At 44.2% G+C, this 21,906-nt stretch overlaps 2 protein-coding genes across 2 annotated transcripts in view; one reads left to right on the top strand and one right to left on the bottom strand.

Moving 5' to 3' along the window:
- The window catches only part of PLG (plasminogen), a 36,142-nt gene extending 24,658 nt beyond the window's left edge, over positions 1–11,484 (top strand). Inside the window, exons 11-16 of the mRNA XM_039882263.1 lie at positions 2,238–2,434; positions 3,924–3,998; positions 4,483–4,623; positions 6,369–6,475; positions 10,293–10,438; positions 11,067–11,484. Coding sequence (XP_039738197.1) covers positions 2,238–2,434; positions 3,924–3,998; positions 4,483–4,623; positions 6,369–6,475; positions 10,293–10,438; positions 11,067–11,228 — 828 coding nt within the window. The 3' untranslated portion in view covers positions 11,229–11,484. The remainder of the gene's footprint in view (positions 1–2,237; positions 2,435–3,923; positions 3,999–4,482; positions 4,624–6,368; positions 6,476–10,292; positions 10,439–11,066) is intronic.
- Positions 11,485–12,045: 561 nt separating this feature from the next.
- SLC22A3 (solute carrier family 22 member 3) overlaps positions 12,046–21,906 on the bottom strand; it is an 84,277-nt gene continuing 74,416 nt past the window's right edge. The window contains exons 9-11 of the mRNA XM_039881190.1: positions 21,115–21,227; positions 17,724–17,823; positions 12,046–13,502 (exon numbers count right to left, since the gene is read on the bottom strand). Coding sequence (XP_039737124.1) covers positions 13,466–13,502; positions 17,724–17,823; positions 21,115–21,227 — 250 coding nt within the window. The 3' untranslated portion in view covers positions 12,046–13,465. The remainder of the gene's footprint in view (positions 13,503–17,723; positions 17,824–21,114; positions 21,228–21,906) is intronic.

Here is a 21,906-nt window from a genome sequence, read left to right as displayed (position 1 = left end):
AGGCGTCCAGCCTTCTCAAGCATGCGTCAGGCCTGGGCACCCCCCGCTTCTGCAGGAAACAGGTCTCAAGGGCAGACGGAATGGTCTGGCTTGAACCCTTCTCACCAATTTTGGGTTGACCTCACACGCTCACATCATGGCGAGGCGGGGGACCTCACAGCCTGCTGGAATAATCTTCCTCCCATTCTTTCTTCTTTCTCTGATTTCTAAGAACCTGATTCTTTTACATCCTTCATTCGGGTGAGGATACCAGAATTGTAGGAAAGGCCATCTCCTTTGAAATCAGCCTGTAGAGGTTTGTCTTACACACTGACCCATTAGAATGTGAAGATTGAAAACAGAGTAAAGAATCTGAGCTATTTCGTTCTTTCCAGAGCAATGCGTGGCAGGTAGTAGGCACTATGAGTCTTTAATGCATATATGATGAAAGAATGAATGAATTAATTAAATCGTGACCCACAGTTCCTCCAGAATAACACATCGGCACTTAAAAGGGTGGCAGTCCTATCTTAAAGGATTGTGTGTGTGTGTGTGTGTGTGTGTGCGCGCGCGCGCGCGCGTGCTTGTGTGTCTTTGTGATTTTTAATTGGATTTTTCAGAATGATAAATCTCTCTGAGGTATGATTTTGTCTATTTAATTTGCATTTTTTTCTCTTTTTTCTTTAAAAATTTTATTGCTCATTCCCTGAGAAATTTTGAATTTTCTTTATTTAAGAGGGGAATCTCTTAACGATCATTTTCCTTACGATCGTTTTCCTTAAAACTTTCAAACTACGTTCTTTCTAATTTGCTGGGAAAACTCATCTTTAAGATTAAAATGTACTGTTGATTAACTTTTTTGGCTACACATAAACTTTTTGAAGCAACATACTTGAAAAATTTGTGCCAATATAGGGCGTTATTAAACAAATAGCACTATGCCAATTGCATAGAGGTCAAAGCGTCAATAAAACAATCTAAAATCAGAATTATATTCTATTCAGCCCAGTACTCTGTCTCTCTATTTCACCAAAGCATCCTATGATTTTTCTCTTTAATATTAACTTTAAAAGTTGAAGGATGCCCAACTTAAACGTAATTTTTATTTACTTATATTCGTTTATCTCACATTGCATTTTTCTTTGTTGAATAATTTAAATAACTCATTCCAATACTACCAACCCATTCAGTACAGATGATAAGTAAAAAGGACCAGAGTACCATAACCTCTGTATTTATTCTTTTCTTAGTATTTTTATGCAGATCTACTCTATGGAAGGCACAGGAGCAGAAATTAGGCTCAGAATTAGAAAGCAGGATTTCATTACATTGCGTTCTTCCTTGTTCAAAAGACTACTATGTAGAGATTCTCAGAACAGGCCACAACAAGTGGAGAGTTATTTGGAAAATGCAGGTTCCAGATTCACTAGAGGGTAGAATCTCTAGTTGGTTAGGAATGAAGGAAATTCCCCCTTGTGGTAGTATTAGTAACACCTATATTTCTGAAGTCCTTAAAGAGCTCTGGGCCACAGAGAAGCATTTTACGAACACCCTTGGTGGCCCCTGAACTGTTCCAGGCATTAGTGGGTGCTACCATAGGTGGACTCTACCCCTGCCCTCCGGGTCCCCTGCAGGCTGGGTGAAGAGAGGATGCAGGTGGGAGGTAAAGAGAGAGGACAGGCAGGTGAATGAATGTAAGTTACACCCAGGGCGTGGGGTGAGTCTTGGGAGGCTCCCTGGAAGAGGTGTCCCGAAGCCGGCTGAGAGGAGGTGATATTCCAGCTTAGGATCGTTATCTTACATACAACGCATGCCTGTGTGCATACATGCACAGGTGGAGAGTTCCGTTAAACAACGCCCTTGGCATCTTTCAACGGGGAAGAGGACGACGGTTTTCAGGAAACTATGTAGCTTGGTGGCGATGACAATGATGATGACAATGGTGGGAATAATGATATGCTGCTCTAGATGTATTAGATCAGGTCAGAAGAACAATTTGTGTCAGTCAAGGTGCTCTCAGGAAAGCTCTCGTTCTAATGCCCGAGTCTACTAATTTACTTAATCACCCCCCACCCCCAAAAAAAAATCATTTTAAAAAAAGTACTTCTATTTTTTTTTTTGAAATAAGCAAGTTCTATGTTGTCTACTACTACTTTTGGAACTTAGGGAAAAAAGATCTCAGAAGATGCTTACGATCTCATGACTCATCCGGTCTTTGAGAGGTCAACAATTCCGTGCTTGGGGCCGTGAGCCATTAATTTATCTTGACTTATGTGATGGAAATGCCAGCTTTCCCATCTTCAGATACGGTTCTTTTCCCACTTTGTGCCCCAGTGTCCTCTTCATTCAACTGTGGAAAGCCCAAGGTGGAGCCGAAGAAATGTCCCGGGAGGGTCGTAGGTGGCTGTGTGGCAAACCCACATTCCTGGCCCTGGCAAATCAGCCTTCGGACAAGGTAACAGTTCCAGAAATATCCTCCCCGAGCCCTGCACTGCCTGCCTACAGAGCTCTGGTATCAGTACCTGCCTCTGCATCCTCCTCGGGAGCAAGGAAACTATATATAAAAAAAATGGAATTATATATTTTTAGATTCTTTACTTTTGACAATAGCCAAAGTTGGAACCTTTGTTCTTGATCCGGGCAGCTATCATCAAAATCTGTAGATGCCCCAATTTACAGCAAGTTCCATTACTGCTGGGGAAGTATCAACTATGCCTGGAAGGTTTCCGCAGACACCCTCTGTCTCCTTGAAAAATGAGGAGGAGGGGACATTTTTAGAAACGTGACACTTGGGAGGAGCAAGGACAACATTATCTTTCACAGATACAGATTCTTTTCCTTTTTCTTTTTTACACGTCTGTGAATTCTTGGGTTTATTTCGGAGGGTGCGGACCCATTCTCTACCCTTCCTCAGTGTGGGGTAGCTCATGATCGCCGAGGGTAGGCGTGATCGGTGCTGAGCCTGGGAACCGGGGCGCTTTGGGGGATCATCTCAGTGGCACCCGCCTGTAACAAGCCGTTCTCCCCGGGGTCTCGCATCAAGCACACACATGACGCAGGCTGCGTGCCTTGCTCCCCGGTCTCGTTTCTGCACCTGTGCACAGGTGCTCAGGCGTCAGGTTCCGCTAGCGAGCCTCCCCTGCCGCACGCTCGCGACCCGCCGTGGATAAACTCGATTCCCGTCCGCCTCATTCTATCGTCGAGTTGGCTTTTCTTTCTTTGCTTTATCACTTACTAACATTCTGCTATTCAGAGTCTTCACCTTTCACACATTTCAAATTCCTTGTTTCCTAAACTGGGCTGGGGTCTCTTCCTGGCTGACGCCCACTATCACGACCTCAGTATGTGTGTCCCGTTTATCACGATTTACTTTGGAGCACTCGCGTCATTTTTTATGAGCTACCATGTGTCTAAAGAGTCTTATAAAGCAAATCCTTTAGGAGCCACCCACCCCCGCTCCTCAAAAAGGGGGAGGAATTTTCTCCAGTGAAACCAGCAAACTCCCATGAGTCACAGCCTTTCGGGATCACACTCGGCTTCCTGAATATGACTCATCGGGTCTTGCAGAGATCTGGTCAGGAAAAAAACTGAAAGGGACCTCGCGGGGTCGAGTTGTGCCTGGTCACTTCTGTTAAAGGTCAGGACTGACCGACCGGTCACAGCCGAGGATGCAGGCTCTCTGTCGGAGCCACATGGCTTTGCTTTCTTGTGGATGGGCTGTGCCTGGGCCTCCCCCAGTCGCCTTAAGGAGTGATGTGGAGGGGACCTTCTGGAAAGTTCAGTCTCGAAGGACAACACGCCGTCCTTCCCGTGGGCCGATAGCCTTGCCTTTCGGATATTTGGGATAACAGCGACATTATCGAAGTGGAGCGAACGCTTCTTTCTGCCTCTCTGTAGGATGAATCATTGGAATTAACTAAAATCTCGACACGTTTCTCTCCTAGATTTGGAAAGCACTTCTGTGGAGGCACTTTGATAGCCCGGGAGTGGGTGCTGACGGCCGCCCACTGCTTGGAGAGGTATGTTTAGGGGGGCGAATGACATGAGGACTTGTCCTAAGGGCTTCCTGCCTCTGTCCTTTCCTGTCCCCTCCTTTCCTTCCATTTATGGCGTGACACTAGGGACCAGGGAGGGGATGTGGAGAAGCCAGAGACAGAATCGCCAGGGCCATTGAATGAGAGAGGAGGAGGGTATTTCCAGACCCAGCCCAGGTGGGTTTGTAGACCTGGATAAATGGCAGGTCAGAGCCGTTCACTGTGACAGGCACTGGTCCCCCTGAGGCTCCCCCGACATGAGTGTCTGTCCCTGTGCTGACCTCAGTGTTGGCTTCATGGGCCAAAAGCATCCCTGAGAACCTCCCTTAATGCCCACATTCTCGCCACTCAGAGGAAACTAACCGTGGAGAACCGAGTGTCTGGGGACGACTCGATGTCCGTGGCTCGGAAGGGCGCCCGATGAAGGGTCTGGCCCGGATTTTGCAGCTCATGTCATCGTCTTTTTCAGGTCCTCGAGGCCTTCGTCGTACAAGGTCATCCTGGGTGCCCACAAAGAGTTAAATCTTGAAGCGGACGTTCAGGAGATAGAGGTGGCAAAGCTGTTCCTGGAGCCCACACGGGCCGACATCGCGCTGCTGAAGCTGAGCAGGTACCCGCGTCCCGCAGTTTCTATCCCAAGATGAGCGAGCATGGCCGGCGGGGCTTGGGCGGGGGCCACTGTCGCAGACATGAAAGGCACAAGGGCTTCGGTCTGGCAGAAGGCACTGGAATCCGTCTCCTCAGGCGGGAAAAGAGTGGGTTGAAACACGAGATACACAGTGACTCTTAAACTCTGTCGCTTGATGCTCACCAGTCAGCGAATACGCATTCGCGATCAGAGAATTATTCCCTTATTCCAGGCTGACGATTCTCCTCTCAACATTATAATATATTTGGGGGAATCAGATCAGATTATGTATTTCAAAGCACTTAAAAAACCACAGTGTACACACACACACACACACACACACACACACACACAATTCGCAAATGCAGATACTTCTCATGTTCGGTTTTACTTTTCCTGTCTAAATGGTGTTTTTATGCGAAGCCAGACAAAATGATAGACTTGCTTATGTCGCTTAACGTTAGCAGTATTTGGAAACGGGTCCCAATGGAGACAGCTAAGTAAACGGACAGCGATTTTGAGAATAGGCACGTTCGAGACAGTCAACAAGGCACACAGGGCACATTAGCCGTGTCGGATGGGTTCCAGGTGGGGCAACGCCGATGGTGATGAGGATGGGGCAGGAACTGAGCGCTGCTCTGCGGGGTCGGGTCAGACACTCCTCACAAGTTTTCAGGGTCAGTAAACCGAGAACTGGCTTCCTGGGGTGTTTGGACTCTCTAGAAAGGAAATAAAGGGCCTTCTTGACTTAGCCCAGAAAAAGCAGCTGCTTCGCTTCCCCTCCTTTCCCATGGGGCATCTGATAGCCTGAAGAAATAATTTAGCAGATTTAGGGGTTTAGAAGTGTTCTCCGACAGACTGATACACTGGAGCTTTAGAAGACCCACCCCGCGCCTCCCACCCCCCAGAGTCCAAGGTGTTGATTGGTGTTCTATGAGGGGTCACGCCACGTGAGAGGCTGGGTCTATGCCGGTGACTCTGAGGTGCGTCTGCTTCAAAGTGGGGGCAGTGACGGCTCTTAATCAGATTAGGGCATTTCGTATCTCTGACCTGTTTTCCTCTTGAACTTGCTGAAACTGAATCAAGTCTACAAATAGAAGTCCTAGTGTTTAGGATTCCCTGGAACTCCCAGCACGACAATGCCATTTTGCTTACGCAAAGTTGCCGATTTCCAATCCTCTTTCATCCGGGATCCAGCATTTTGTTGGATTCTTACCACTGTGGTGTTGTAACATTTATAGCTGAGGATACTGGAGACACAAAAGATGGGGTGACTTGCTCATGATGATACGTTTGCCATTATTAAAGCCTGTGATAGATAGTATTTCAGATATATGGTCCATCTTCCGATCAAAGCCCTTTAAAAATGCTAAGAGCAGGCACTTGGCATAAAGTTCCAATAGCGCACAGAATAGACCTGAAAAGTGAATCTTTAGATGTGAAAAGGTATCTCCCACCTCTACTTTCTTGTCTACGACTTACGTCTTTTAAACAAAATACTCTATTTGCCTAGGTCATAAGGTATTGTAGGCAATTGTGAGGCTGAAAAGTTGTGTTCTACATGACATCGCGCCAGTGGATCGAGGAAATGCCAGCTCAAGAGGTTCTGGGTTTTCGGGGCAGGTGGCGTGGTGTTGTAGGTGACCAACAGATGTATGGCAGACATGTCATACAGAGACGTCTTCTAGCAGGGCGGTCAGATGTCACGTTTGATGTCTTCCTTTCAGACCTGCCACCATCACTGAAAAGATAATCCCGGCTTGTCTGCCATCCGCAAATTATGTGGTCGCTGACCGGACGGAATGTTACATCACTGGCTGGGGAGAAACCCAAGGTGAGACAAATTCCATGACTCACATAATGAATTGGTCTGGACCGGTAGCCTACATGAGAAAATGAGCATTTGTACAAATTCTTATCGGTGAATGAGGTCCACCCGCGTCCTGACTTGTCTGGGCACCTGCCTATGTCTCCGTGGTCCGTGGACCTGGGTGAGGGGAGGGGCAGTGTTTCTCTGAGTCTCTTAGCCCGTAAATTCAATATTAATATAGTGTCTCCAGGTAAGCAGGGTTTTGACACAAGATGTTAGATAATTTTCATGTGAAGCTAATCATACTGAGCTCCCATATGTGATGTAAAACAGCAACAAAATTATAGTCAATTTAGTCTCCACAAATACCCACGTGTCTGAGGCCGTCGGGATGGGACAGACGGGCAGCTGGGGCAAGGAAAGGTCCCAGTTCTAGTAGGTATTTGGTGTTGGTTGATGAGGGTGGGAGAGGAAGCATTTATGCAGGATCATATCAGCACCTGTGCTACACTTGGGTGGTCCATAAACTCTCATTTGAAGAAAGACAGCTTTTGTGGCTTAAAAAAAGGTTAAAAACTACTGTTTTAGATGATTTAAAACTTGTCTTCCTCCTTCCTGCACTTTCCCTACTATGTTTAAAACCTCACCTCCTGGATTCCCAAATACCCTCTTTCTGCTTTTCGGAACCTGTGAGGATTAAGAAGAAATAAAGGGAAACTTGACAAATGAAGCAACACTATGGATGTGCCAGGCTGGTCCGCTCCTTCCATTTAAAAAAATTTAAACGCCACAAACCCCTGTGAGTTCGACATTGTTGTTCCCATATTGCAAATGAGGGATCTGAGGCTCCGCGAGAAGGTTCAGGGCTGTGGTGAGAACTGCATGCCCGGCAGGTGGTCCAGGTGGGTGGTCGAGGAGACAGCCAACCACGTCAGGACTCTGACTCCCACTTATCAGCTGCAGGTACTTAGAAAAGTCACGAACTCTTTCTGAACTTGTTTTCCCATCTGGAAAATGGGCTGCAGGGCCACCGTGGGGAAACACTGAGAAAGTGCAGACAAAGCACCAGGCACCCCTAAGTCTTGTGAATGACAGGGAGCATAGTCGTTCCCATACGACCCTCTTTTGCAAGTGGCAGACAATCCAATGCGAACAGGATTAAGCCAAAAAAGGGACATTTTTAGTGAGCTGCAAAATCTGCTGGCTGATGAAAGTATGGATTTAAAATGACATGGACCGGAATGGAAGTTCTGATTCTACCATCTTCCATGTGACGTTAGGGAGTGAATCTCTGTAAGCCTCGGTGTCCTCATCTGTACCAGCTAATAAGGTCCCTGTGAGTAATGCGTATGAAGTACTCAGTGCTTTAGAGATGGCATGTCAGCAGCTCCTGTGCTTGTAATATGACCACGACCACCACCACCTTCATCCTCACCACCAGCATCGCCACCGTCACCATCACCTTCCCCACCGTCACCATCACCCGTGAACGTCACATCACATCGCCTGAGCCCAGACGGAGCTCATACCTGCCTGGCCTTCGAGCCTATCTGCTGCTGCTTCTGCCTCCTCTCCACCATCCACACTCTTCTGCGCTGGGCTCCCTCCCCTGTGTCTCCTGGCCTCAGCCACGTCCACTGAGAATACACTAAAATGAATTTTAGTATATGCATTAGACAAGGAGGAGTCACAAAACATGAGTCAGGCTGTTTGCCAATTTTCTATATGTCCATAATGACATCAGATCAATCGCCGTTCACAGCTTCTTGGTGTGAGGTCAAAATTTTCCCTCCCTCCCCTTCAGTCTCGACTTGCCCTGACTTCGATATTCCAAAACGAGGTAAACCTGTGTTGAGGCTGTTGGGGTGTGGAGACCCCATTCCGGTCAGCCCCTCATCAGCAATCATCGGGCGTTTTCAGGGATCTCCAAGGCCCCAGAGGATACCTAGTCCCAAGGTCATTCCCAGCTTCCCCACCCTCGGAAATGCCATTTCCACTGTGGCCACAGGATGGCAGCACCTCCACACAGACCACGCCAACTTCCCATCAACTTGGGGCGGATTTGTCACTAGCATTAGCGTGTCTGTCTTGCTTAAAAAGCAGACGCAAGAGCAGGACACCTGAATAAATTAATTTTTGAGAAGGCTGCTCCCTCCACGCATCTACTCAATTCAAGAGATGCACCCCCACCCACTGCTCCCGTGATCAGGCCCTCCCTCCATGGGGCGGCTCTGCCCAGCCAGGGCCGGGACAAACCTCTGCTTTCTAAATGGCGGTCCTCTTACGTGCCCCTGTCAACTCCAGATCGAGTATCAGTTCTCTAGACTCAAGACGGTTATCCAAGTTATTCAGAGTCTTTGGAGAAGAGATAGGACCTCATCTCTTGGCTGACATATGTCAGCAATGCCAAATTTTTTGCAAAATTCTGGTGAAAACTGGGCTTGCAAAATTGGAAGATTGGGTGTGTCCATCTGGAAAAACAGCATTTACTCTGGTGATTTTGTAAGTGTTCTATTTCAATTTGCCAAAGTAAAACAAAACAAAATTTTAAAAAGAAGTTTTTTGCAAAAAAACCCAAAAACCAAAAAATGAGTGAAACAGGCACAGAGGAGAATATTTACTCTCCCTGATTGCAATAGAAATATAAATTTGAAAATGAATTGAGACGATTTCCACCCATTATATTAGCAAATATTTTAAAAATATTTAAATTATTAGATATCTTATAAAAATATTTAACTTATTATATGTCTAGTAAGGATGTGGCGAAATGGTTTTTTGTTCGTTTGTTTTCTGGTGACATTTTACAATGACATACCCTTTTAGAAAATAATTTGGTGAATTTTGGGGGGAGCCATATCTAACTTCTATATAACTTCTGGGAAATTAGACTTAAGAAAATATTGAGGAATAGGAACAAACTGTATGAACAAAGACTTAGAATGCTGGAAGCAGCCGGGGGAGCCGGCAAGCATGGTAGGTTCGAATCACAGGTCCAGTGCTCACTCTCTGGGGGACCTCGGGCAAACCACGCACCCTCTCTAAGCCTCAGTTCGTTGCCTGTGTGGCAGGAGTGACAAACATGCCCATTTCCCAGGACCACGGTAAGGATTAAATGACACACACTGCGTGAGGAGCTTATGCCCGAAAAGTTTAACTGCCAGCGAATAATAGCTATTTTTTTTTAAATATTGTAGTAAAATGCATATAATGTTTACTATTTTAACTATTTTGAAGAGTCCAAGTGAGTGTCATTTAGTACGTTTATCATGTTGTGCAACCATCACCACTATTTCTAGACCACTTTTCTCACCCCGAAGGGAAACTCCGTATCCGTTACGTTGTCACTTCCCATTAAAATAATAATTATGACGATTGCAACATTGTAAAGCAGTCCTGATGATACACTGTGTGAAAAAATCCGGGTATAAAATTATGCATTATAAGTAGTAGAAGGAACATTTTTTAAAAGCCCGAGAGAAAATATATATAAAAATAATAGCAGTTGTATTTCTCAACCTCTCTTTACAAAATAAAAAATTATCTCTTAATGTTAAAAAAAAAAAAAAAAAAGAAACTCAAATAACAATATAAACAAACCCCGATACCCGATAAAGGAGCCCGGATTTTTAAATCCAGGTCTTAGAAACGTGAAATGTTATGTAAGGTTTATGTTCTCAAGGTTAAAAAAAAAAAAAAAAGTTTGAGTGGTATTGGGAACTGACTGCTTGTTTTCTGCCATCTCACAAGAGAACTGTCCCTGCGGATCTGTCCTTCTGGAACTTTCCTTGCGAGCATGGTTTGGATCCAGTAACCATTTCTTCACTCTTTTGAAACACAGGCACCTTTGGCGCTGGCGTGCTCAAAGAAGCCCAGCTGCCCGTGATTGAGAACAAAGTGTGCAATCGCAACGACATCCTGAAAGGGAGAGTCAAGTCGACTGAGCTCTGTGCTGGACATTTGTCCGGGGGCACCGACAGTTGCCAGGTACAGAGAGAATGAAGAGGTCCAAGGCAGTCTCGTGCTGGCCGGCCTTGGCGCCTCAGACGTTTGAGCCCCAAAGCTTCAGATTCAAGAAGAATTTGTTGACTAGAGGCCACAGTCTGAATGTCGCCCACAAGGGCCTTGGGTCTGCTCCCGAGGACTGACTCAGACTGTCTAAGGCCTGAGCTCCAGAAGGGCCTTAGGGACCAGGCAGGACCCATCGCTGCCACAGCGCACGCCTTCCGGGGGCGTGCCGGTGGATGGGACTGGGAGGGTGGCCTTCCCAGGAGGAAATGGAGAGCGCGTAGGACAAAGGCCAGCTTTGTCCTGTACGACTGTTCTTGGGGTTCCTCTGCCTGACAAACCTTGAGGCGGAAAGGGATGAGTACGCTATGCACAGGGGATTTTTTTTTTCCCCCGGCAAACATTAAATGGTGTCGTTTTGTGGAATATATCCTGCTAAGTATTGAAACACAGAAGAAGTTCAAATAATATGTTAATAAATTCCTTTTTATTGGAAAGGAATGTTTAAATACTGGGAAGATTTACGCTTGGGAAACGGGAGGATGGCCACCCCATAATGACAGCGTGGCACTTTAATCCTCACATTTTTTTTCCTCTCTCTGCTTAGGGTGACAGTGGAGGGCCTCTGGTTTGCTTCGAGAAGGACAAATACATTTTACAAGGAGTCACTTCTTGGGGTCTTGGCTGTGCACGCCCCAATAAGCCTGGTGTCTATGTCCGTGTTTCATGGTTCGTTACTTGGATTGAAGGAATAATGAGAAATAATTAACTGGATGGGAGACAGAATGAAGTATCAACATCTCTGGATGCTGGACCGTGGGCAGGGGACTGAGCATGCTCGGAAATAATTGACAGTAATCAAACTAAGACGCCGTACTTAGCTACCATCTACTGCCAAACCTCAACATTTTTTAGTATTATCGTGGATAAATTTTTCCTGCCCATGGACTGCCAGATTCTATAATAATAAAGCCACATAGCTATGACATTTGTTGAAAATAAACTCTGTATTTACTTTGATTTAATCATTTCGATTTTCATTGTTTTCATGTTCTTCGTCCACCCTATCAGTTTTAAGTAGTGTAACTCAACAGCCTTTAGGGATTTCACTCTTTCTCACAAGGAATAGTATGAGACTAAGCCTGTGAAATCGTAGAGAAGTCCTCATAAGTCACCCATATGTTTACCTTGGTGGCGAAAGACAGCTTGACACATATCTTTAATGTCTTTATTCCTGGCACTGAGATGCACGGGTTGAAAGCTGTAATGTGCATGGGGAGTCATGAGAACAAATTTTATTCTTGGGAGTGAAATCTGTTATGGACAATTTGACGTTAGCCTAGTACAGGGGACACTGGGTGGAGTTGAGTATCACGAGGTAAATCGGGCAATGGAAATGTAACACGAGACCAGCCAAGAGTCTGAATGTTATTCTGGGTCACCTATGGTCTAGGAGTGGCGCCAATGGCCTGTAAAGGAACAATGAACCACCTCATCTCCATTACTAATTGGCTGCCCAGGTATGCAGCAGACACTGTCACTTGGGGATAGTGTTTTATGGACCCGTATTCAAAGGAAGAGAGAAGATCGATACTGATTTTTCTGGATAATTTCCATTTTTTATTGTTATCAGGCCCAAAATATCAACTCAAAATACAATTCAAAGGTGGTAGGTACTGAAGAGCATCAGACATCCTACATCAAAGAGAATTGCGAGGAGAGCCCGAAGCAAGTGTGCGTGAATAAAGGGGAAATGTAGCGCTGTGTCCTCAAAGAGCCGTGTTTGTTTTGTTGAAAATTAAAACATTCTCATTCCATCCGGATGTGTTTCGAGGATCAAAGAGCTTATTTTACAATTAGCACACACGTCGTACACGAAAATTTTCTTCCTCCTCGACAAGATTTCCCCTTGGTGTCCATTTTGCCTGGCCACACAAAATAACTCAGTAAAAAATTCTGCGTAAGATATAAACTGAGTCTGAAAATATAACAAATGTACCATATACAGCGGAACGTCAGAAAAAGATAGCATGTTTATAGTTAAGCTCCATATTTCAAAAGTCTCAGTGATAAAAAAAAGAAAGATCGAATCCCTTACTAGTATTTATAAAGTCACTTACAAAGTTTCTGCTAATTCTTTTAGGTGTGAATATAATTGACCTTTCTTGTAAATTAAAATGTAAGCTACTTCCCAAAACAAGTGAAAAGTATCAAGACTGAATGAGACTGTGCCTGTTTTTCACTTTTGACTGTGGGCACTGACATAGAACTGAACTCACAAATATAAGATAAATATACCTCTGCGGTTAAAATCTTAAGACCCATGAAACCATAGTCCATGGGTTTTCTTCAGTAAAGAACTGAATATGTGGCTCAAGGTGTTGACTAACAGAGGGTCAAAACTGTCCCGAGTCATCTCAGGACCAAACCTGATTTTATAAACAACGGAATCAAACCGTCCCATCGTATAACAGGTTTGTTCTTATTTATGGAACGAGGCCCAAACACACTGTCGCCCAAGATGCTACAGGGGCTCGCGGAGCTCAAGGCAAGCAGAGAGGGGAAGCTCGGTACCGTGCGCCCCGGTCCCTGCAGTAACGGAATTCCCCAAACTTTATCCTCCCGCGAATCTTCAGAACACTCAGTCCAGAGCCTTGGTTCCCTGATCAGATTTGATGACGCCACGTCTGTACACTTTCCCCAGATCCTGGGTTTGCTCACCCCGCTTTCTGGACGGAGCCGTCATGAGAATTGCGGGAGCTTCTCTGGTGTCTGTGGAGCCGATGGCTCAGGGACACGGTTCCAATATCAGAAAAGACCTCTTATCTGACAGTATACAAAAATAACTCTGGAGAGTTTGAATGTCTTTCTTTGTTGTAAAGTATTAAAAAACACTTGTTGCTGCACGGAGATGCGGCTGAAACAGACACGCACGTGTCTCTGCAAGGCACTTTGGCTCCTTGGGGTCGCCCAAATAGCTCCTTCCTTTCGTCTTCGGCGGGGGCCTCAAAGGTGAGAGCTGGACGCTGGGGTTTTCTTTTTCCTGCCACGTTTATAGGAATGTGGATGAACAAAACAAAGGAGAAAAGAGAAAATCCTTACGAAAGAGTCTACCACCAGTTAGAAGGAATTCTTGTCACTACTCAATATCACAGTTGGTTTTGATCAAACACACTCACGCGTGATGTCAAATAAAAACCCACTCGGAGGTAACAAAAATAACTGTCTCTAGGCTCATTTCTCTACCTGCTGCCAGACCCTAGCAGGGTTGATTAGCATTACAGTGTATAAGTTCTTTATGACATTCTACTGAGTAACAGATGGTTTGAGAATGAGCTGGTAATGTGAACAAAGAAATAGCAGAAATGATATAATGATTAAGTGCCGTTTTAGAAGGGAAAATGCTACCAGGTTTCAACAATTTGGAGCAAAGTAGATTTTTTTATTTTTTTCAGAGTAAATAACTATGGAATCTAATTAATGTGCTTAACTTATAAAACTGTAAATCACACTTTTACTAGATTGTCTCCAAGAGTAGGGACTAGGCATAATTAATTAACTTACCCATTTTTTTCTTATGAATAGTTACAAACAGAGAAAAAAATCACGATTTGTATAACTTGAATTTTTGTTGGTGTCATTCTTCCTGTTAATATATTGGTTGGATATTAATTTTCCCTGCACACCATTTGTCTGCTCCTCCCCCTCCAAAATTCTATCCCTCCCAATTGTTTAACTCGATTGTGTGTAATTTATTTATTATTATTTTTTCTTATGATGACATTGGTTAACGAAATCCAGTAAGTTTCAGGTGTACAATTTAACAGTAAGGCGTGTATATATATATTTATATATATATATAAATAGTGTTTTTTATATATATATATATATAACACTATATATAGTTATATATATAGTAATATATAGTTATATATATAGTTATATAGTTATATATATAGTTATATATAGTTATACGTATAACTATATATAGTATATCTATAGTAATATATATAGTTACACATATAGTTATATATACAGTTATATATATAGTTATATATATAGTTATATGTAACTATATATATAACTATATAAATATAACTATAGTTATATATAACTATATATATAACTATATATACATTTACATATATAGTTATATAACTGTATATATAGTTATACATATATAGTTATATATAGTTATATATATAGTTATATATAACTACATATAGTTATATATATAGTTATATATATATAACTATATGTGTATAACTACATATGTAACTATATAAATATATATAGTTATATATATATAACTATTTATATTTATATAGTTATAAACTATATATATATAACTATATATATATAACTATATATATATAACTATATATAGTTATACATATATATAGTTACATATAACTGTATATATATTGCATAATGTGTTCACCTCCCATAGTTAGATTTCTTTCTGTCACCACACATTTGACCCCCTTTACTCCATCTACCTCCCTCCTCCCCTCTCCCCGACTCCGGTAACCACTAGTCTATAGTCCGTGTCCATGAGACTCTGTTGTTTAACTTTAATTTTAATGTGACTGAATCGGCGGAAAGAGTCCTGATCTCAAATCACTCCCTCTTCCCCCTTTTTTGCCCCGAGTGGTTTAGGGATGGAGAAGGAGTGAATCATTCTCACGCTTTAATCAAACAGTGGTGATGGGGGTAGAATCGGGAAGAAGAATCAAGTCCTCTTGTTGAAATGTTGGCGTGGGGGCGCTTCCTAAGCGAGGGCGGCAAATATGATAGGAGAGAATCCGCACTCCGGGTGGAGGGCTCCGAGTTCCCACGACATAGCTACAGCCCTATGCCACCGACAGGCAGGCTCAACTCCTTCTTCCGTCCATCCTCCTGGCCGGGACAGCCCCCCGGGCATCCCAGACTGGAACCGGCTCCTTTGGCGTGCGGCTCGCTGAAAGCCGGGATGTCTTTTTAAAGATCACCCTACTTCCTTTCTCAGCACTTCCCCTTGCTGCGTTTAAACTTCTGGAATATTCTCCTTGGGGTGACGGGATTGGACATCTTGCCCTTGACCAGGCCCCCGTACCCTGATACAAACCAAGAAATTGTCTGTGCTGACACAGTCAGCCAAACGTCTCCGCTTTCTAGATGAAACGAGGCGTTGCCCTGGTGTAACGCTCGTGAGGGCTTCACACAGTTTTGAGGGCTTTTATAAATTTCTTTTCTTGACTTAATTTTAGCTTACAAAATGACAGCGCGTAAGGAGAATCTCCCACCGCCCCCTAAATTTCAGGTGGCATCGTCCCAGCGTGAGATGCGAGGATAGATTTAGGTGAGTAGGAAGCCACTGCCCATCAGTTCACTTCCAAACAAGCAAAAGCATCTGTTTACTTCATGAGACAAATGTCCACCTGTCCTCTGATGGGCCAGTCCTGTCAGAAGTCAGCCACTGGGATAGGAGCTGCTGGTCTGGGTTTGAGTACACCAATAGAACTTTCTGAGGCAAGTCCCGGGATAATTAATCGAACTTATTTTTCAGAATAGCGTCGAGAAACAGGGCAGTGAAATCACTGTGTAAGTTCTAAAGATCTGGTAAAATAGTCATGAGACGCTTAGCAACGGCTGCCTAACCCTGGGGAGGAGGGTGGTACCTCGTTTAAAGAGGATGTGAAGAGAGGAATTTCCAATCCTACCCCGGGGGAGATACTCGCTACTAAATAAATTCATAATCAAGTAAGATACGGCATAAAATAATAAAACCGCACAAAACAAGGGAGTCACGCCTGAGCACTGGACAGTCGCAACCTCTGTCCTAGTACATGGAAGTCGTGAAAACTTTCTGAGCATAGATGTCCTAGTATATGAAAAAGTGAGGATGAGAACATTAATTGCACATCATTTGAGTATTAAATGAAATGACATATGCGAAACCATCAACCACACAGGTACCTCAAAAATGTTAGTTTCTACTCTCTTCCTAACCTACGAGTGAAGAAAAAACTGCCAGGAGGTTACTAATATTTCGGTCTTTTTATAAATATTTTGGATACTTTTTTTTTTTAATTTAGAGATCCACGCCTTTAATTTCCAGGTCATTATGTAAAAGAAGGTCGATTTTTATTTTTAAAATTAGCTGTTATTTTTTTTAATTACACAAATAATAAAAGAACATGTGTTGTAATATTTTTTAAAAGATCAAACCAATCAGAAGTCTGTAGATATGAAAGTGGTGTATTCTCTTCCTCGCCCCTCTTCCCAGCCCGATTCTACCTCCAGAGAGTGTACGTTATTATTTTACATAGTTTCCTGTAAATGCTCCTATTCGCATTCCCTCTCTACCTTTTTATTGTGGGATATTTCAAATAGAGAAAATTAGAATTTGTATATTGTGAATTTCTGTTGCTATAACAAAAATATATTTCCTATTTATTTATTGGTTGGATATTAACTTTCCCTGCCCATCATTTAGATACCTTTCTCCAAAATTCAATCTCTTTCTCTCTCCTTCCTTTACTTTCTATTTATCTGTCTGCCTATATCTATCATTTGACTACTGTCTATCTATCATCTATCTATCTATCTCTATCCATCTATCTATCTATCTATCTATCTATCTATCTATCTATCTATCTATCTACCAAACTCATCATTATCTATTATCTATATCTATCTATCTATCTATCTATCTATCTATCTATCTATCTATCTATCTATCTACCTACCTACCTACCTACCAACCCATCATCTATCTATCATCTATCTTGCCATCTAGCTACATAGAGGAATTTCAATTATTTTTATTTTTTTAATAAATACTATAACATATTGTTCAATGACTTTTTACTTTGTAATCAATCTTGAAAATCTTCTCATGTCACTCCATATAGATATACCTTAATTCTTTTAATCTCTGTGCAGTAAATCCATAGTATGAATATATTATCATTTTCACAATCAGTTGCTTATTGATGTACATTTATTTCTAGTTTGTCAATTCATCAACCCGTTTTCTTTAGATTGCTTCTGAATTTCAACACCTTACTTAGAAACGTTTCCCTCTTCATAACCACATTTTAAAAATAAACCATATCCTTTGATGGTTTATTTTAATATGAAGCTCTTTAATATTAACCTACATCTACTTTGAATTTTTTGCCGAGGACGTGAGAGGGGGATTTAATATCATTTTTTCCCATGGGTATCCAGTTTTCTCAATGCTACTTTTATTTAGGATGTGCTGAATTTCATACGCTACCTGCCAAGCTTTTCTACATCATCCACTGTCTCCGGCAAGGTGATGCCCTTGGTTTCAGGCAAAAGCATCACGAGTCCTCCACAGACAGATGCCAGGACACCTGCAGAACAAGGAGAGCATCACCCGTGAGGAACACGCAGCTGGCCGCTCCCCGCTCCGGCTCACTCTGGAAGCAGCCGTGCTCACCAACCTTAACTAGCCCTCGACAGCAGCAGCCCTCTGGTGATACCAACTAGCTCTCCGGTTCCCTTTTGCCATGATTTCTGTACCTTCCTCAAATTCCGTGCAGTCCCTTCGCCCCTGTACTCTTGGCATACATTCGCTCATTCGCTCATCAAAGAGTTATTTATCGAGTGTCTAGTACGTGCCATGCACTCAGAGAAGACCTCATCTCCCACTTCACGGGGACAATCCAGGCCACCAGAAAGGAGTTCCCTCAGCTTCCTTTTGCCAGCACTAGAAGGTCCCTGCATCCTCCCCGTCTCTTCCCTCCTTCCGCCATGTCACATGGTAAGGCTTGTCCCTATTCCGCCCAAGGGCTGTCTCGTAGAGTCCTTTTTGGGGTCCTTGCCATGGCGATTGTCTCTCGGGTACCGTTAGCCTGTCTTTTGTCGGTAGAAACTTCTACCGACCTCACTTTATCCACCAGTTACCATCCTCCTGTTTTCTGTTCTTCGGAGTTGAAATTCTTGAAACATTGTCCTCTCCTAGTTTTTACACATCTTCTTATCCTAGCGGCACGCTGGGGAATTTTTCCCAAAAATAAAGCCCCGATTTGTAGCGTCTGCCCATTTCCATGGTGTAAATACTCCCACCACGGACATTTCAAACTACCGCTGAGACATCACTGACTGGGAAGAGACGTGCAGTGCCACAGGGTTTCCACCGCAAAGGTACAGACACACCAAAAGCCTCAAGAACACAGATAACAGTGAACGTAAATTTAGGAACGGATGAGTCTTGAGTACGTTATCTGTTTTTAGCATATTTTATATTTTTTTATTTTTTAATAATGGCTGTTTAACAACTGCCTCAAAAATGCTTGAAAACTTTCATGATCATTTAAGAATGAAATAAAATTGTTTTTTTCAAAGAAAAAAATTCTCAAAAATTTAACAATTGGCCCGGGTGGGCTGTGCAAGCCAGGTCCGACACCACTGCGGGTCCTCTCCCCCCTCCATCTGATCCGATCTGGGTTCTCCCCAGTATCCTCCCGCCACCCTGCTCAAGCTGGATCACTACATGCTGCCTAGCGCCAGATCCCATGGCACGGCGTCTCAGACCTTACTCCTAGCCCAGCACTGGCAGCTGGTGAATGCACCTGCTGTCCCCTGGTGTCCCCACCCCCTAGTTTCTGGTTGTCCTCCTACCCGTCCCGCATCCCTTCTCATCCCCGTGGCCCGCTCCTGTCTCTTTGCTTACCCTGACACCTGGTCACTCTTCAGGGCTCTGCCCCAGGCCTCCTCTTTCCTCTCACTCTGTTCTGTATTCTGGGTGGTCTTGGTCACTCCCAGAGCTTCCGTGGTTATCTACATTCACTTGGCCTCCAAATCTTTATTGCCAGGCCACACTTCTCTCCTGAGCTCAGCTCCGTCCAAGCATGCTGGCTTCTCACAATTTCTTAGAGGCGCTTCCTACTACAGACAGCCCTGTGTCCTCTTGCAGACCCGCTCCCCTGGGGGTCACTAAACTAGTGCCCGTGCTGTCACCTTCAGTTTTCCCAGCCAGGAGCCTGGGCTCCCACCTCCTGCTCCCTCTGGCTCTCGCTTGTCAATCATCCCATCTCATGAATTTTCCTTCTAATATATTTCTTAAATCTATCTTCTCCTCAAAATCCCCACTGTCATCACCTTAAACCCAGGCTTTATGATCTCTGACCTGACTAGACAACATTCTTTTAATTATTTCACCACTAGCCTTGTCCCCCACCTCCAATTTATTTGCATATCTGTCAACAGAGTCATCTTTTTAAAATGCAGATCACACACTGTCAACCCCACCTGCAAACTCGGCAGTCACATCCCATGAGGCCCCTCACGATCTGGCTCCAGCCCACCTCCCAGCTTCATCTCTCTTGGCCCCACCTCACACACCACGCTCCATCCTTCGGCTGCCTGGCTGCCAGGTAACGGCTACTCCTCTTGTTCTAGACCTCTCCACACCCTGGGGTACCAGCCCGCCCCTCTCATGAGGATAATTTCCACTCAGCTTCAGATCTCAGCCCAGACGCCGCTCCCTCCCTCCCTGACTTTCCCTCTTTGACTCAGCATGTCGGCTGTCCCAGTGACATGCTCACACAGCACCCTTTACTTTCAGCGTTTGCCACACTTTTATGTGACTGGTGCTTTGGAAAGCTGGCTCTCTTTGTGAAGGAAGGGCTGGCACTACATCAGCGATGCCCGGCTGACCTGGCACGCGGTGAAGGCCAGACCCCAACCCTGAACGACACTCCTGGACCACTCATCGTGGTGGAGCTACGGCCCTCTCCTTGCCCCTTTTCGTGCTGGCTCCAGAATCAATGCTGAGCTTGATGGTCAGATCACATGAAATAATTTGAAATGATCTTTTATCGATTCCACTGGTGTCGACTGATTAGAAGCTGACTTTACTGTCCCTAGCACTGTGAGGATTTTCGCGTGACTCAGCACGTATGTCCTCGTGGACTCAGTATTTTCACGGTAATTTAAACTGCTGAGCGATGAATGAAAAAGGAAGTGGAGATGGAGGAAAGTCAGGTGAGGTCGGGACCCATCTGTAACCTTTCCTGATGAGGAAGGGAGAGGGCGTGAGGTCCAGGCACGAAGGTGGGAACAGCCCTGGAGACGCACCGAGCTGAGTTACCTTAGGGTCCCTCCCAGCTGTGATTCTGTCCTTGCATGAGTTTTGCGAAGATCGGGGGTAGGAGGGAGATTCTGAACCTGAGGGGCCTCACAGGGGTCGTGTGACATGTACGAGGATCTGTGTCCTCTGTCCTTTCAGCGTTGCATGTTTAGTGTCAAAGCAAATGAAGATATGATATTGATAGGTATAAAATATTTAATAATACGGTTGGTTTTTAGGCTTTTTTTAAACAGACCGAAGGTCCAATTCGATCCCCTGAAAATTACGGGCTTTTAATGACCCTCGAATATCCCAAAAGAGTTTTGTAGTCGTTGATTTTAACTCAGAACCTCAACAAAGAAAGCTAAATGGAATGCTGGTCATCGCAACCCTTTAATATACAGTAAATTTAAATCATTGAGGATAACGCATTTCATCGTAATCAGACTGGCTCTTCGAAATGGAACCAGGTGTTATAAACATATTAAGTGCATATCCTTAATACGAAACCTAATAATGCAAGGAATGTGGATGAACACATGTAGGAATAATACATCAAATGAGCTCGTACCAAAGATGATGAGAGGTAGTTCCAGCCAAACTGCCGCTAGCCGGAAGAGCAGAAACGGGGCGATGATCCCCCCAAAATCACATAAACCCGAACAGAGCGAAACTCCAAAGTTTCTGTAGATTAAAAAAAAATGTCTTAAATGAAAAATATTTAAATAAATTCAAGATAAGCAAGACATTCAGATATAGAAGTAACAAAGAAATTGTAACAGTATTTTTCCATTTTTATGGTTTTTAACTTTGAAAACGACTACTCTGTCACACTCTGAGCAAACCACTTCCGTCTGGCACCTTTCCACATCCACGTGGGCGCTGAGTCCCAGCAAGGCTAGCGAGGAGCTCGACAGTGACATTTTTCCAGTGGCAACTCATTACCCAGCCAGCTCTGTGACACTTACGTGCCACCTGGGCACCCTAGCTGGACGGGAAGCCATGCCATGAATATTTCTAGGAAAGGAGACCAATGTACACTAGTTCCGCTCCGTCCTGCTCACGGCTACCAGGTGCAGGGCGTGGCCAGGACTGGCCGTGGCCTCCAAACAGGGCGATGCTGATGAAGACAGACTGAACGCACATCTAAGTTGGTGCACTGACCAGGTGTTCTGATTCCGAGTCCAATGCCTTCCCACAGAACCACAGCTGTGTGCAAACGTATCGGTATGAGAAGTATTTCAATCACACAACATGGAGGATAGCAATGCAGAAAGCAGCTACAATGCAAACCATATCATCTTTACTGGCTGAATCCAGCCCGGGCTACTATGTCACTGAGCTAAGGAAACTATTGCACCGT

The sequence above is a fragment of the Pteropus medius genome, unplaced genomic scaffold, assembly GCF_902729225.1.
Source record: "Pteropus medius unplaced genomic scaffold, Ma_sr-lr_union100, whole genome shotgun sequence".
Classification (NCBI taxonomy): Eukaryota; Metazoa; Chordata; class Mammalia; order Chiroptera; family Pteropodidae; genus Pteropus; species Pteropus medius.
Note: the sequence above shows the minus strand (reverse complement) of the source record. Positions and strands in the feature narration are given on the sequence as shown.